This window comes from Oratosquilla oratoria, chromosome 17 (genome assembly GCF_046742065.1).
Source record: "Oratosquilla oratoria isolate Oo_2021 chromosome 17, ASM4674206v1, whole genome shotgun sequence".
NCBI lineage: Eukaryota > Metazoa > Arthropoda > Malacostraca > Stomatopoda > Squillidae > Oratosquilla > Oratosquilla oratoria.
In genome coordinates this window covers 11913500-11931310 of record NC_134793.1, presented here as the reverse complement: position 1 = coordinate 11931310, position 17811 = coordinate 11913500, and the positions used below count along the sequence as shown (strand labels likewise).

At 40.0% G+C, this 17811-nt stretch overlaps 1 protein-coding gene across 1 annotated transcript in view; it reads left to right on the top strand.

Annotated features, from left to right (window-relative positions):
• Positions 1–15294, top strand: part of Cerk (Ceramide kinase) — a 28262-nt gene extending 12968 nt beyond the window's left edge. Inside the window, exons 3-9 of the mRNA XM_076200169.1 lie at positions 2703–2836; positions 4414–4618; positions 5845–5922; positions 8018–8376; positions 9429–9611; positions 11037–11161; positions 15149–15294. Coding sequence (XP_076056284.1) covers positions 2703–2836; positions 4414–4618; positions 5845–5922; positions 8018–8376; positions 9429–9611; positions 11037–11161; positions 15149–15236 — 1172 coding nt within the window. The 3' untranslated portion in view covers positions 15237–15294. The remainder of the gene's footprint in view (positions 1–2702; positions 2837–4413; positions 4619–5844; positions 5923–8017; positions 8377–9428; positions 9612–11036; positions 11162–15148) is intronic.
• Positions 15295–17811: the final 2517 nt, after the last annotated feature.

The following is a 17811-nucleotide window of genomic DNA, read 5'->3' as shown; positions in this document are numbered from 1 at the left end:
ACATGTATGTATGTATATATGTATGTATGTATGTGTACATGTATGTATGTATGTATATATGTGTATATGTATGTATGTGCTTCTCGCAGCAATATTTTCTATGCAAGTTGTCTTCAATGAAACTAATTATTTTTGGCAGTGTGATGGATAGCCTACATTAATTTGAAAAAAAATAATGAAAATAGTAAATAAATGAATAGATAAATAAACAGAATAAAATCAGTAAACAGATTGATAAATAAATCAACAAATTAAAATAAAGAAGGTAAGGTTGCCAACGCTTCACAGCGAACGTTGTTCAGGTTGTAAAAATGTTGTAAAAGTATTGTAAAACCTGTTTTGTGGCCTTCGTTTGTGCCTAGTGGCGGGTCTAACTCCTAGATTCTATGCCCCAAAAAGATTCAAATATATATAAAGTCTCATAGTACTCAGAAATATTATGAGAGGATTTTTTTTTATGTAAACACGGATGAAACTTAAAATACTTCACTCGATTTAGATGGGAATCAACCAAATGTATAATTTTTTTTTCCTCAAATGATCTGATTGTATGCCAAGGGCCAGCGCCCCTTCGGCCCCCCTTCCCCTATACACGCCACTGCCGAAGAGAGTTAAAAGAGGCGGTTAAAGAGAGAAATAACGAGAGTAGAGGGAGAGTAGAAAGGGAATTATTATCAGTATTCTATGAGTGGACAGTCTTTTTTCACAGAAGAATTCTGTGTAGTTCTGATCCATATGGGTATTAATGGGGTTTAGGACCTGATAACTTTACACACACAAACACATACACACACACACACACACACACACACACACACACACACACACACATACACACACACCCACACACACCCACACACACACACGACCCGATGGCTCAGTTGGTAGAATTCCCGGCCACCGCTACGGTGGTCCGAGTTCGAATCCCGCACAGGGCTGAAATAATTTCAGTATCACTGCGCTGCGAGTCGTTACTCTAGCTCTCGTGGGCGGTGAGTTGGGTATGTGTATACGTGTAAGGTCACAGCATTATCAATAGATCGGTCATATATGAACTCTGAGAGGGTAGTAGCTGTTGATCACGAGTCCAACACGTGGTCAAAAACCATGGTGAATCACACACACAAACACACACACTCACACATGCACACAGCTATGTGTGTGTGAGTGTGTGCGCGTGTGTGTGTGTGTGTGTGTTTGTGTGTGTGCATATGTTGTGAAGGAAAACATGACAGGTTGTCACTGACATTTATGAAACGTCACTGCACCAGCACGTGACATTCCAAGACCGAGGCGATGCCACATAGGCGAATAGAATCGCCTGACGTCACACAGAGTGAGGGGGGGGAAGGCCACCGGGCACGGGAAGGGTTTGAATAATAATAATAATAAAAATAAAAATAATAAAAATGATGATTATGATGATAATAGTAATGATAATAGTAATAATGATAATAATAATGATGTTATATTAATATTAATAACAATAATAATGATAATAATAATAGTAATAATAATAATAATAATAATAATAATAATAATAATAATAATGATAACAGTAATAATGATATTAATAGATCCTAGAATAAAGCACTAGGAATTAGGATTATCCTTTCGACGTCTACCTTGGCCGATCCCTGGAAGCAGCCAGAATAAAGACGAGGGTGTGTGTGTGTGTATATGTGCGTGCGTGCGTGCGTGCGCGCACCAGAGTGATGATGATAACGGGCCAACTCAAACAAAGTCAGAGGAGGTCCCCGTGGCCTGACATTCATCGTAAAATGTCTCTGCCTCTATCTCTCAGGCTCTCTCCCTCTCCCTCTACCTATCTCCCTCCCTCCCCCCTCTCTCTCTTTCGCTCTCTCTCTCTCTCTCTCTCTCTCTCTCTCTCTCTCTCTCTCTCTCTCTCTCTCTCTCTCCTCCCTCTCCTTCTCTCTCTGTCTGTCTCCGTCTCTGTGCGTTTATGTACGAATATGAAAATACTCGTGTCTCCCCATACTTTTATGTATGAGTACCCTTATACAAATGAATTCCTCCTGGCATTTTTGTCGGTAAATTAAAAAAGAAATGGTATGGCGTGGCCCAAAGGAATGTTCTCCGCATCTGGTCCATCGAGTGAAGGGTGGTGGTAAACCAGGTTTACCCATCAGGCCCTGCTGTTGAGGAGCTGTGCCTCGCTGCATTGTTTTACAAGAGGTGTGGTGGCTGACAGGGTGACTCTTCCTCTCCCAGGTGCTCAGATTGGAAGGCTGTGTGTAATTAATTTTTTGCTTCTTTATTCTAATGTCCATTATTATTACTGTTATTATTATTATTATTATTATTATTATTATTATTGTTATTATTATTAATGACATAAGTGGGAGTAGGAAACATAGATGTGTTTTTTCACCCTTTTGAGAAAAACGTATCTGCAAAACTAGTAAGTAATAAACTCAGACTAAGACTCCTGCGTTTCCTACTCCTACTTACGACCTGTCAGAATATCTCAATATTATTATTATTATTTATTTATTTTATTATTATTATTTTATTTTTATTTATTTTATTATTATTGATTTATTTTAATTTAATTATTTATTGGTATTTTTTTATTTGTAATTTTATTTATTTTTTATTTTTTATTTTTTATTTTTCATTTAATTTTTTTTTTATTCGACCACCTCTCGTTTAAGATTGTTGATAGGACTTTCTCGTTGCAGGCCTGAAGCACCGTCCGACTCGCGTCCTGGTCCTGATCAACCCCGTCGGTGGGAGGCGGAAAGCGCGCAGCATCTACAGGAAGAAAGTAGCGCCCCTCTTCAGGAGGGCCGCCATTGCCACTTCTGTCGCCCAGGTCAGTCAACCTCAGTGGATGGCACTCCGATTTTTTATTTCATTATACATTTTATTGTATTTTGAATTTTCTATTTATTTATTTTATTATATATATATATATATATATATATATATATATATATATATATATATATATATATATTGGGAACATATATATATAGAGAAATATATATATATATATTATTCTATTTACTTGTTTATTTCTTTTTTAGTTCGAGATTTAAATTGGTAGTCGTGTATATCGAAGACTTGTCTGGAGAACTGATTTTTTTTTTATTTATTTTTTTTTTTATTGTATTTTATTTTATTTTATTTTTGTAGAAAATCTCCCATTACACACATATGTTTTAAAGACTTGTTTTAGGTTGGAAACTGAAATTCTAATATATGCACAGGAGTCATTGTACCCCAAACCGCAGCCCTATTTATATTTATATTTCTAGTTGTACCCTTTGTTGTAGATATTTTTCCCTATCAGAAATTTCTAGAACTCGAAATTTCCAATATTCAGAATGAAGAGATCCATAATCAAGAAAGTCTAGACATCAATAATATTGTGCAATATTCCGTATTGTACAGTATTATTGACGGTGTAGGGATGGTAGTGAAGGATGACATAATATATTGAAGACATCAAATGTACAGGTTAAATATGTGTACCTCTTCAGTTGATGAATAATATTGTGCAATGATATTGATCACGTAGGGCCCACTTAAGGCATAATTACACCTCTCTTCATCGTCATCCTCCTCCTTCTCCTTCTCTTCCCTCTGCTCCTTTTCCTTTTTCCTCATCCACTTTTTCTCACAGGACTACCACTAGCTGGTACCCATTATTGGTTGGTCCTCATTCTTATCCTCCATTCTCTCCTCCTCTTCCTCCTCCTCTTCCTCTCCTCCTTCTCCTCCTCCTTCTTCTTCTCCTCCTCCTCCTCTCCCCCTCCTTCTCCCATGGTTCCTTCTGCTTCTCCTCCTCCTCCTCCTCCTTCACCTTCTCCTCCTTCTCCCCTGGTTCCTCCTGCTTCTCTTCCTCCTCATTCTTCCCCTCCTCTTTTGCCTTCTCACCTTTTCCTCCTCTTCCTCCTCTCTCCTGTTCACTGGACCACCACTTGCAGGTACCCCTCATTGGCCCTCGTCCTTTTCCTCCCCTCCTCCTCATGCTCCTCCTCTTCCTCCTCCTCCTTCTCCTTCTCTCCTTGTTCCTCCTGCTTCTCCTCCTCCTCCCCCTCCTTCTCCCCTGGTTCCTCTTGCTTCTCCTCCTCCTGCTCCTCCTCCTTCTCTCCTCCTCTCCTGGTTCTTCCTGCTTCTCTTCCTCCTCCTCCTCCCTTCTTCACCCTTGGTTCCTCCTCCTCACAGAACTACCTTATGTAGGTATCCAGCACTGGTCCCCATTACTGTAGCAAATGGTTATGATTATCTCAGATAACTCATTTGGCTCCTGGGCACCCCTTGTGTATTTATTCTGTTCAGTCCAGTGCTGTGCAATTCAAGTCGGTGATTAGTATGTACGGGTATTACTGAAAGGGTCAAGAGCTCATAGAGTTCTGTTCTTGAAGCCTTTTGGTCTTCCTGCAGACGGAGTACCAGGGTCACGGCACTGACATTCTCTTGAGGACGTCACTGGAAAGAGTAGATGGTGTCGTGGTAGTGGGCGGAGATGGTCTCGTCAATGAGGCTGTCACAGGTCTTCTCCTGAAGGAGGCACGGGTGCAGGGGCTTGATGTCAATGATACGGAGACGCCACTGCCTGTCACTCCTCTCCGAATAGGAATCATTCCAGGTAATTTTTTTTTTTCTATTTTGTTTATTCATTTATCCAGATATTTTTCTTTCAAAAAAAGTTTTATCTTCTGCTCAGGATTTGTTATCTATACAGCAGCATTTTTTTCAGTCTGTGCAAAGATTTTCTATTACTTTTTCTTACAAAGACTAAGTAAAAGTTAAGAAAAAGAAAGACTATACATACCACTTACTCCAACAAGAAGTAAATGATGAAGCACTACAGGAAACCATTGATGTTGCATCAATAGCTTAACTGTAACAAACATGAGGGCCAGTGGCGTAGCAAAGGGGGGCGGGAGGGGTGGTTCGCCCCGGGCGGCACGTGCCAGGGAATGTTGATGGGCTAAAAAAAAAAAAAAAAAAAAAAAAAAATAATAATAATAATAATGATAATAATAATAATAATTATAAAAGTCTAACAAAAATCTTAAATTTTATACCAAAATTAGTTTTTAAGGTTGTAATATGGTACTGTTTTTAACAAATTTTTCAACTAGCATCAGGACCATGTCTAAAGCAAATTTTCTTAGCCTATGAATGTTTTCCTAACCTACATTCGCTTGAGACGCTATTCTAGCTTTCACTGATTTGTCAACTATTTTAAAATAAATTAAAGTATGACACAAGGATGATTTAAATTTACGTAAATACGAGTGCTGGTAAAACCCGAAACCAGTAAGATATAACTTTATTTTATTTATTATAGAATGGCACAAAATTAACTAAAAAATATCTAGCAAATTAATATTTGTGTTGATTTATGGCGGCAGCCATGCTGTAGGATAGATGGTTAGGCGAATCTTATATTCCTAGGTTTTAAACAAAATTCCTAGGTTAGGAAAAAATCCTAGGCTAGGAACTTTAGACACGCCCCAGTTTTATATCCAATGAAGATAAATATTTTAAGTTAAGTATTCCTGCTTTATATCAAAGAATAATTTTACATCCCCCTCCCCAACCTTACATCCACCCTGGGCGGCAAAAACAGTTGCTACACCACTGATGAGGGCACACTAGATTTGAATGAAATATACCATATATTTCACTGTATGAGACAGTATATTTCAATGTAAAAGACAGCACATGAAGCATAAAAAAAAAAGAAAAAATAAGAGATCTGCTGGGGTCCAGCAAATAGCTATTACTGACTTTCTAGGTGTTACTGGATCCTTAGAAAAGGATTCATTGGCTGCATATGAATTGATTCTCACTTTTTTTCTGCAGGGGGTAGCACAGATGCTACCTGCCATGCCTCCCATGGAACCTCAGATGTGGTCACAGCTGCCCTTCACATTATTATGGGTAAGTCAGTGAGCTTTCAGGTGTAACAATTACCTCTTCAACGGAATAAAAGTGTCTGGTATTAATCAAGATCATTGTAAACCCTTCAGTACATGGATTGATGTGTCTTTCATTCCCTTCAGTTGAAAGAAGTTATTAGGAGTTAACCAGAATAAAATTTGTACAGACCATTGATATGCATTAGGTGTTAGTACAGGTATACCTTTTCAAAATGGATGGTGACACACACTGAAATGTCAGAAAAGATTGATTGGTTTGGGATGGAAGGTTGCCGTAAGATTATGGTAACAAATTGAAAGCACAAATTGAAAGTCGAAAAGATGTCATGAAATGGTTTTCTGTACAGATACGTTAACTACTGGAATAGTATAGATCAGTGTTTCCCAACCTTTTCCGACCATAGCAGCCCCTGTTGTCATGTCTAAGCAGTCCAGCACCCCTATCTTGTTATTAGAAGGATAAAAGAAAGTGAAGTGTACTGCTTGATGATTTATTTTCTTGATTCCTTAGAACTGAAACAAATTGAAAATTTTGTTTGTAGAAGAAATAAAAACATCTTAGAAAAATAAAACAGCATGGAAAAAGTCAAATATGCACAACTAGGTAATCAGTGATACATATATCAATGTGATTTTTGTGTGCATCACTTCCCAGCACCAACCCTATGATTGATTTCAGTACCCCAGGTTGAGAAACGCTGGCATAGATGGTGTAGCCCAGGTCTAAACCATAAAAGAACTGAAAGCTAGATATAATAAAAAGATAAAAAGAGACAACATGTGAGCACTGGTCCTTTCCTGTATACTATAATTAGGTAAATATAGTTAAAAAAAATGCACACACACACACGACTCGACAGCGCAGTGGTAGTGTTCACAGCTGCCACTACGGTGGTCTGGGTTCGAATCCCACCCAGAGCTGAAATAATTTCATTATCACTGCACTGCGAGTTGTTACTCCAACTCTCATGGCCGGAGAATTGGGGATGTGTGTGCATGTAAGGTCACAGCATTACCCATACATTAGTCATATATGAGCTCTGGTCTCTCTTCCAGGAGGGTGATAACTGTCAATCATGAATCCAACATGTGATCCAAGAGCAGGGTGAATCACATACACACGCACACTTGATGGCACAGTAGTACAGTTCCCAGCCACCAGTATAGTGGTCCGGTTTCAAATCCCACCCAGGGCTGAAATTTCAGTATTGCTGCGCTGTGAGTCATTACTCCAGTTCTTGTGGGTGGGGAGTTGGGGGGGGGCATACATGTAAAGTCACAGCATTACCCATAGATTGGTCATATATGAGCTCTGAGCTCTTTTCCAGGAGGGAAATAACTGTCAATCATGTGTCCAACACGTGATCCAAGACCATGGTGAACTATGGTAAATCACACACACTGCACTCGGCAGCTAATTCGATGATCAGAGTTTGAGCCTCACTCAAGGCTGAAAATTTCAGCATCAATGCAATGTGAGTTGGCACTCCAACTTTGTTGGGCAAGGAGTTGGTGGTGTGTGTGTGTTTAAGGTTAAATCATATGAGCTCAGAGCAGATGCATCCATTCCTAGAACAGCCTAAAAGAAATCATAGACCAATCTGAAACTAAAACTACAAATGACTTAAAGCTTGGTTTGATAGATGGAGAAAGACAGGACCAAACAAGTATATTTCTTTTCCAGTATATTGCAATTAGTTAAATACAGTTGTATAGAATACACATTTATGTATATGTGGACACAGTATTTCCTATGGTGCTATAATGCACTAGAATGATTGTATGGAAAATGCCAAACAACTTTTTCTGTTACTAGTTCCTTTAGGCACAGTCAGTCTATTCTAGACAACTTTGGTGTAGTGGTAGATAGTGTATTGGACTATGGACCTATGGGTTGACAATTGTAGCATTGACTGTGGGAAGAAATGGTGGTTCTTTTCATGATGCAAGAGGTCTTGTCTGTTTGTGGAAGAAGTGATGTGGGGTTTGGAAGCCACATAGGTGACACCTGCTTGAGTGGCAAATGGCAGATATAGAATGAAACTGAATGTCCCTCCTTTTAACTTTACATTTACTTATACCTTCTTGTATGGCAGGGGATGAGCGTTTTGTGGATGTGGCCACTGTCCACTGTCAAGGCCGCCTTGCTCGTGTGGCCACCTCCCTCATCTCTTATGGCTACTTTGGTGACCTCCTTCGGACTTCGGAGAGGTGGCGGCATCTTGGTCCACCCCGCTACCTCTTGTCAGGAGTGAAGCAGTTCTTCCTCAACCGCAGCTATGAAGGTTCAGTGTTTGTTAAGCCGCCACCATTCCTGCTGAGCACACCAACAGATACTGATGTGTGTTCTGACCAGTGTCGCGTGTGTGACAAGGCGCGCTTGGAAGACACAACCTCACCCACAGCTCTCTCTGCGTCCAGCCGAACATCATCAGAGGACACCACCTATCAGGAGGTAGGTTATATGTTGACATATGTTGATTTGAAAAAAATTACAATAATGTACAAAGGCATCATTCCTTATGAACAAGAATGGATGGGAGTGGGTGTATGCTTGTGGTGTACATGTACCCCACAAGCATGCTTGTAGGTGCAAGATGATGCATGATAGAGTTCTGTGATACTTGACCTGACTCAACACTCGGAGGCTAGGATGGGTCACCCCAATTAGGTTGCGTCTGGTCGAGCATGAGGTCAGTCTCTTGTATATATACCGCCTGCCCCAAGCGGGCAGGCCATTCAGATTCAGATAATTCAGTCAGTCAGTCTGACCTCTGTACTGTAGCGCGTCGCTAGGCCTTTGCAGTCGGTCCCCCACTTGGGGACCACACCACAACTGTCCTTAGTCTGATGCACATGTATCTACCAGAATAAACTACACAAGCCAAACTGTGCATCACTCTCCCTATATCACCATGGCCCCGTAACATACACCCGCATGTTACATGCTTTAGCTGGCTAATCTCCTTGATGAGAGGAAAGAGGCCCTTGGTATGTAGATAGGTAGCTTACTGGAAACAGTATATTGAAGAATGTTTACTACATACATATACATATACCAAAGGCTTTTTTCCCCCTTACAAGGGAGGTAGCCAAAAAAAAACAAAGGCATAAAAACCACTCCCACCCATTCCATCCCCTATATACTTCACTCCCATCCACCCCTCTCCCTCCTTCTTATCTTGGCTCCTCCTGGGTGATGGGTCATCCCTGCATCTCACCCACTGCTATGGGTCAGAAGCAGTGTCACAAGACACAGCACATTCACAGCAAGGTTGTGGAAGAATCTTTAGTAGATAAGTAAATTTGAATGAGAGATATAATGTATAAAAGATTGGAGATCAAGTTAGTTTTTGGAAGGGTAATGTATGTGTATACCAGGTGTTCATTTTGAAGCTAGTAACCATGATCAGGAGGTGCAGCCCTAAGAGTAGAATCCTTTGTATTTAACATTTCAAAATTAATTCGCTTCTCCTCTCAGTGATTAAATAAAGTTTTTCTTCACAGCTAAGGGGACGTTGGCATGCTGTCAGTGCTGCTGTCAGTTCATGTGCGTGTCGGCTTACTCCTCACGGTGTCTCGCCTGCAGCTCACCTTGGAGACGGTTGTGCTGACATCGTTCTCATCCCTGCTGGGAGTAGGCTACGATTCCTGCACTACCTTTATAGGACAAGTGTGACTGGCAATGCTGTAAGTAACACTAAAGTCCCCCAAACACTGTAGTCTATCCCTCTTATAAATGTGCTGTTGGTGTGCACATGGAAGGAAGCTCGAAGAGGGCAGTTATAGAAGAGACTGAAAAAGAACAGCTTTCCCCACAAAGTGGTGGATGTATGGAACATATTAGATGAATCAACAGTGTGTGCAAAAACAATACAATAATTTAAAAGCAAGCTAGATATGGAGAGATACAAAGACGGGGCACCACGAGCATAGCTCCTCTTCCCGTAAGATACAACTAGGTAAATACACTCACACACACACCTTGTGGCACTGTGGTTAGAGTTCTTGCCTGCCACTAACGCAGTTCGGGTTCGACTCTTGCCCAGAGCCGAAATAATTTCAGTATCTCTGAGCTGGGAGGTGTTAATCGAATTCTTGTGGGCGGGGAGTTGGGGGTGTGTGTGCATGTAAGGTCACAGTATTACCCATACATCAGTCATACGAGCTCTGAGGTCTCATCTGGGAGGTTAATAACTGTTGATCATGAGTCCAACATGTGATCCAAGACCATGGTGGTGAATCACACATGCAAAAGTAGCAATCATGATGATGATGTTTTGGCGCTAGCCAAACTCTTGGCACAGCAAATGGCATTGCTTCTCTTGCACCTCTCAACCATATGTCTAAATATGATCAACAACTTCCATGTATCACATGAGGGCCCCATGGTTTTTCTTGGTCACCCGTACTTATTCCAAAGTACAGTCTATAACAGAAACCACACACATAACAAAATTAATCTGGTAAATTCCTGCATCCTCTTGGAGCCATGGTCAAGAATGTCAATATTTATAGTATGAACCTGAGAAAAAGGAAAATTGTAAGCAACAATTGTGTGTTTTTAGTACCCTGTACATTTCATATTAGTATAATTTTTTATATCATTAAAATGGTCAATGGTAGAAAAAAGTACATATTTAGAGCCAGCACAAAATTTTGCAATAAAAAAGACTCAAAAAATTAAGAGAAACAAAACTTTTGTGAAAAATAGTTACCCAGTGTTAAAATTATTTTTCTTCTTCTTTTATATTGTTCAATTGTAACCATTATACTCACACCTACATAGCTCTTTTATCTTCATGAATGTACATTTGTCAATCGTTCTGTTTTCTTTTGTATTACTACCTTAATTATCTTAACACAGAGACATTTAACTATTCTTCCTCATTTTCCTCTTTCTCTTTATAATCTTATGCCTCCTCTGTGTCCTCCTCCTCCTCCACTTCCACCTCCTCCTCCTCTTCCTCCTCCTCCTCTTCCTCCTCCTACATCTCTACCTTCTTTTCCTTTCCCTTTCAGTAGGATGAAGTAAGACCTACCTTTGGTATGGTTTTATAATGAGACTGACCTTTTGCCTGCTTAAGCTTCTTAACACTTTGGTTACCTTTACAGTTGTCCCTTAATCACCTGCAAGTGCGACGTGTGCGCGAAATGGTTTTCATGCCTGCAGAGGAGCGTCCCACCTCTCTTTGGAACTGTGATGGTGAACAGCTCATGGAACCAGCACTCAAGCTCAGGTAATCTCCACTTTGCTAATACAGTAAACCCTCAATATAATACTTGATATACCGGATATCAGACATAACGGACAAAAAATCTGACCTGACAAACCCTCGCTATAACGGATTTTCATCTGTCATAGCAAAGTATCCTTGGTTATAATGGATCTTTGGATATAACAACAGGCCCCTGTCCCCATAACGTCTGTTACATTGAGGGTTTACTGTAATTTCTAATCCTACTAATTTTGAATACTGGACAAACTTCAGGATATAACAGATCTGTCCAGTATTTCCATTGGATATAACAGATCCTTGGTTATAACAGATCTTTGGATATAATGACAGACCCCTGTCCCCATATCATCCATTATATTGAGGGTTTACTGTACCTAATTGTTATATATATATATATATATATATATATATATATACAATATTTCTTCCTTGAGTGATTTTTGGGTCAATTCAGTGGCTGTTGCTAGTTACCTTGGTTTCCTACAAGAGAGACCTGGGGCAATGGATTGTACCAATCCATTGCCCCAGGTCTCTCTTGTAGGAAACCAAGGTAACTAGCAACAGCCACTGAATTGACCCATAAATCACTCAAGGAAGAAATATTGTGTTGTGAGGTATTTGACAATGAGGTGTTCACAGTGTTCTGTGAAATGGTTACATCTAGGGCAGTTTGTTTCTTTGGCCAGGCCTGTTCAGTATTGGTATTGAGGTCAATAAAAGTGGCATTTGTCTATTTGGACGAGGAAATGATAGTTGAAAAATTTAACTACACTAATAAGACCAAAACTCGAGTACACAGCAACACTATGGACACCCAGTACCAAAAAAAAATATATATAAAAAAATAGAAAGAATACAAAGAGCAACAACAAAACTGGCACCAACTCTTTCCAAAATGACATATGAACAAAGACTGTCCAAATTAGAATTACAGACTCTGACTCTGGAACAATGAAGGGAAAGAGGAGACCTACTAACTATCTATAGAATTATGAAAGGAATGGAAATCTTAGATAAGAATGATTTATTGAAATGGGACAATGGAAAAACAAGAGGACACGAAAAGAAACTCAAAAAAGATAATTACAGAAGAGATCTGAAAAAAATAGCTTCCCACACAGAGTGATAGATACTTGGAACAAATTAGACAAAGAAACAGTGTGTGCAAACACTATTCAAGATGTTAAGAAGAAACTTGATGCTGAAAGATACAAAGATGGGTCACCACGAGCATAGCTCCCTTCCTGTATAATACAACTAGGTAAATAAATACAGATGTGGTTCTTGCTTTTCTTAGGAGCGATTTTTTTGTGGAATGAATATCTGGAGGGGTTTGATAGGGAAATGTGTTTGGTGGTCAGTCTTGGAGTGGTTGTTCTTTTTATCTGAATATGAATGTATTTTTTGTATGAATGTGTTGTGTGGTGCTGGTGGAAGGTTGTACATGTTTAAATAATATGCCGTTAGTCTAGTTTTTTCAGCTGGTTGTGCTTTTGTGATGTAATGAGATAAGTGAGTAGGGTTGAGTACGCTTGCATGGAACAGTATATAACTTTTATGTGATATTTCATAGGGAGGATTTTGGTATCTGTGTGAAGGTATTTTATTGGGGTTGCTTTGGTGCCTCTTCTTATTATTCCCGATTCTTTATTTTACATTGCTTATGAGACACATATAGTTATTTTCCTTATTGTCAGGAATCATGCTATGAAAGCATAATCAATTGTAGTTCTTAAGAACTGGTCATAAAATAATTAATGTTTCCTGATGTCCAAAACCTATGCTTGCTACAGATTTTAGTATGTTTATTTTCTTGTTGAGTTCCTCTGTCAAATCTTTGATGTGTGGGCCGAAGGTCATGTAACAAAAGTGAGACCCAAAATTTTTGGGTTCTTTTCATATGTACGTACATCATACATACAGTACTACCTCTCATTAACGGACTAAAAGGGTGGTAACGGTGTCCGTTGATGTGAATAATCTGTTGATTTGGAGCCGTTTTTGGGTGGCATAGTGATTGCACGCACTAAACAACAGCACCAAAAACACTGAAAATACCGCAAATACAGCTAATTAACATCTGTTAATGAGAGGTCTCACTGTACTTACCAAAAGGAACCAATGACATGTACCTCTTTGTGGTTGTCCTGCAAGATGGACAGTGGAACTAACCATTTTGAAAATCTATCAACCTCATCAATTCCATCAAAAGGAGTGCCTGGCACTCAGTCTTCAGACTGGGCCCAGGATATCTATTAATTTCAACTTTATTATTTTACACTTTTTCAGTCATGGAGAACTGACAACTGGTTACTGTTCCTTCCTTTCTACTTTCAGCCAGTGACATAAAAATAGTCTGACACCAGTACAACACAGACAACAATCAAAAAATTCTTCCCAGGTTCTTCCTCACTCATTCTTTTCATATATCCAAAGCATCACATTACTCTTTGATCTACTGTATCTACCAGCTCTGTTTCCACTTCCAATCTGCTTTACCTATACATTTTTCACTCTGTCTCTTATAACACCTACTGGTACCATATTTCTTAACACCTCTTCAATACATGTACTTGTGGAATGATGATGAAAAAAGTACATACATACATATACCATATGCCTTTTCCCCCTTACAAGGGAGGTAGCCAAAAAGAAAAAGGCATAATAACCATTCCCACCCATTCCATCCCGAATACACTCCACTCCCCTCCACCCTCCCTCTTATCTTGGCACCTCCTGGATGATAGGACATCCCTGCATCTTGTCCACTGCCCTGGGTCAGAGGTAGTGTCACAAGACTCAGCACATCCACAGCAAGGCCATTTCATTAAATTGGCAACCCCCCTCTCCGTCCCCTCATGCAGAAAAGGAGAAGACGGGGAGAAATCCCTTCGGGCTGCGTCAAATTTTCTCACACATACTACCTCACCCCCCATCCCCCCACCCATCCCACCTCATGCATCACAACATCATCCATATACAACCATTCTCCATTCACCCCTGTCTTCTGTCCTCTCCCATCCTTCCTCAACAGACATTCCCCTCTTCCCCAGAGCCCCTTTCACCCCATCCATCCATCTCATCCTAGGTTGCCCCCTCATGTTCACTCCCTCCACATCTGCCTTTCATACCTTTTTTACTAGTCTTTCTTCACTCATTATTTCCATGTGTCCAAACCATCCCAATACTCTTTCATCCACTCTATCTCCCAGCTCCCTTACCACCCCTGTTCTCCTCCTCACCTCCTCATTTCTCACGCTATCCAGCCTAGTAACCCCTATCATACTTCTCAGACACCTCATCTCAAACACATTCAAACTCCTTCTCTCTTATATTCCATGTTTCTGCCCCATACAGTGCTGTTGGCACAATCACTCTTTCATATAATCTCCTCTTAGCATCCATTCCCATATGTCTATTCCTCATTACACTTTTCAATCCACCAAGGCATTTACTCACTTCTCTCAATCTACATTCTACCTCTACCTCCACTCCACCCTTTCCTGCCACATTCGCACCCAAGTATCTAAAACTATCCACTTCCTCCAGTCACTCTCCCTTAATGCTCACCTCCAGTCTGCTGCCACTTTCACCCCTTGTACATCTCATCACCTTACTTTTACCCACATTTATCTTCAACTTTCTTCTTTCACACACTCTCCCAAACTCTGTCACCAACTTCCTCAATCCCTCCTCTGATCCTGCCACAAGCGCAGTGTTGTCCACAAACAACAGCTGGCTCACCTCCCACTTTTCTCCATTTCTTTTAAACATCTCCTTGAAAAAAGTAAGTTTAAAAAAAAATATGCAAGTACATCCGGAGAAGGATACTTGATCTTTGTAGGAGGGTGATATGGTTTATGGTTTAACGTCACAAACTCCCCCTATCGGAAGGCTAGGAGGGTGCCCCTCATAGAGGGCTTTGTAGGGGGTAGATAGGTTAAACACAAAGAGGAAAGATTGATGTATATTATCTTCATGTTTCAGAGTGCACTGCCAGCGGCTACGACTCTTCTCACGGGGCGTTGAGCAAACCAGCAACAACGACAACAAAACCTCATCTAAAGCACTCTAGGTTGTGAATGGGAGAAACAAGTCAGATCTGCTCTTTTTAATTATTGTGGCACAAAATTTGTCTTATTTTTTGTCAACAAATTGTCTTCAGTTCCTACCCAGTAACATCGTCCCTCCATGAGGAACTGTTTTGTTGACAAAGGAAAGAACTACAATTTTGTATGTGCCAAGTGTGCCTACTACTGACAGAATTTTGTTGATGTGATTAGAAGGGATTCCATGCGTGAATTCTGAGGTCTTGCATTTACTTAAGAATCTGGAGGTTTACAAGGCAGCGTATACTCAGTAGATTCTATTCCTGTGATTCTTCTTATCGATTTTAGTCAAGATGTTCGTACTCCACTCCCAAAGACCATCACTATCTTGCTGCCAACTCTGTTCCACCTGCTCAGTCTGTAATGTCTTCCTGCTGCAGTCTTGTATCCTAGAGGGTTGTAAGAAGCCACTCAGTGTCGTTACATGACATGCCATGAGTGCATAGCATTTTTAATTCTTCAATGTCTTGAGTAACCACAACATTGATTTGGTACTCGAGACACAGACTTAACAATACCACTCAGCAAATGTGCATTCAAGTGAAGACTACATAGCATAGGACAGTCTCCGAATTAGAGCAGCTTGAGTAGTAGGTGTGTAGACTCAAATTTCAGTGAATTGAAACGTGCAGTCCCACAGTAGTCGGCAAATGGTCCTCAGGCCCTCCTTCTAGAAATGCTACGTTGTTGTCTTTGTTGTGTTATTGTGAATCTGTTTTGTGTCACCAACTTGTGGGAGAAAGAGAAGGGATGTGGTTCTCAGTTCTCAGCTGTCCTTAATGTAAAGAAGTTGAGGAAAGATAGTCAAAGTTGATAGACACTTGGGTCTTGAGTACACACCTTGTGAGGCTGCAACTCCAGAGGTAGGAGAGGGTTCTGATGGGTTTTCGAGATAGGTATCAGAGAGATGGCTCTCTCAGATACCCATCTCACAGGACCTCTACTAGCAAGTACCCGTCGTCGATTCTAGGAGACGTGGTAGAAAACTGAAACATAGTGAACCTTTTTGGTTGCTGTGTTGATAGTCATAGTGAATGATAACTATTTATTCTATGAAAGGTAAATATGGTCACTTCAACATAAATTTGTTTAACTTTGTGGTTTACAATCAGATTTTTAAATTGTATAGTTTTATAGAGATATTGAGATTTTTATTAAAGTTTTTGGGTTTTATGTATATCAACATTCTTTTGAAGAATGCATAGAGAATTGTAAATAGATTTTTGAAGATGGAAGAACTCTTCAATTTTCATATGTACTCTGCATATGGAATTGTTTAGCAGACAGAAAATGGTACATTTTGTGAATATTTCATGTAGTGAGTAAAAAACATACATATACCAAAGGCTTTTTCCCCCATACAAGGGAGGTAGCCAAATATGCAAAGTAAAAAACAAGGGAGGTAGCCAAAACTATATTTAAATTAATTTCTATTATGAGCAAAAAGAAAATATTAATTTAGCCTTGACTAGGCCCACCTCACTATAGCACCCTTAGTGCTGTGCAGTATGTTGGCAACCAGGATCTTTAACCGAAGATGTCATAAGCAGCTGTAGGAAATAGTCTGTTGGCAGCCAGAGTAAAAGAACATACAATTCGATACAAAAGAAATTGACTTAGACCCGAGTTTCTTTTGCTGCTGAAGTTCAGTAAACTAACTTGGTGGCAACCAGACTAAAGGAATGTGTTGTTTAGTCCGTAAGGAGTTAATCAAGATTGGTTAAACTTCTTTGATACCAAAGGGTTGTACAGTCAAGTTCTGAATAACCTGACTGCAGCCAGAATAGAGATTTGTGTCATTTAGTATGCAGAAGGGGCTAATTATATTATAAAAAAAAATCTTAATGCCTTTGCTGCCCAAGAGTTCTTGTGTAACCAATTAAAGCACCCTGGCAGGAATTGGAGTAAAGGGATAAGCTCCAAGTGACATGGAAGGGATTAATCAGAATATGTACTGAAGAATTTGTGCAGCTGATTGAAATATCCAAACAGGAGTCAGAATAAAAGTACAAGACCAAGACCTCTTGATACAGGAGGACTTGACCCTAACTGTGGTGGGTTTCCTATAATTGAATAAAATCACATGATAGCAGTTAATATAAGTTGCTTATGACCTATGTTGTAGCCATTGATAAAAAATTTCATTGATCAGTAACATAGCCTCACTTTGGTCCGGATTAATAAAAACAAATTTCCTTGAGTTTCACTGACTGGAGGGCCTGCAGTGGTCCTTGTGCCCTCCCCATAGATCTCCTTGGAAAGAAACATTGTAAGATATTAGTGAGGAACTGTTTCTGTTACTTGATGTAGCCCAGTGGACACTGTATCAAACTCATGAGCAGATGGTCATGAGTTTCGTCTATGGAATCTGCTGCGTGCTTCTTGTGTTGGTTCCTGACAGCCCAGGCCAGGTGGGGAGGCGACCCAAACATTGGCCTAAAAATCCCAGGAGCCTGCTGCAACTGACAGAGCTTGCCCTACCATGGGTTTCTCACTTCCCACTTTATGAGTTTGGTGTATGGTAGCTGTAGGAAGGGAAGC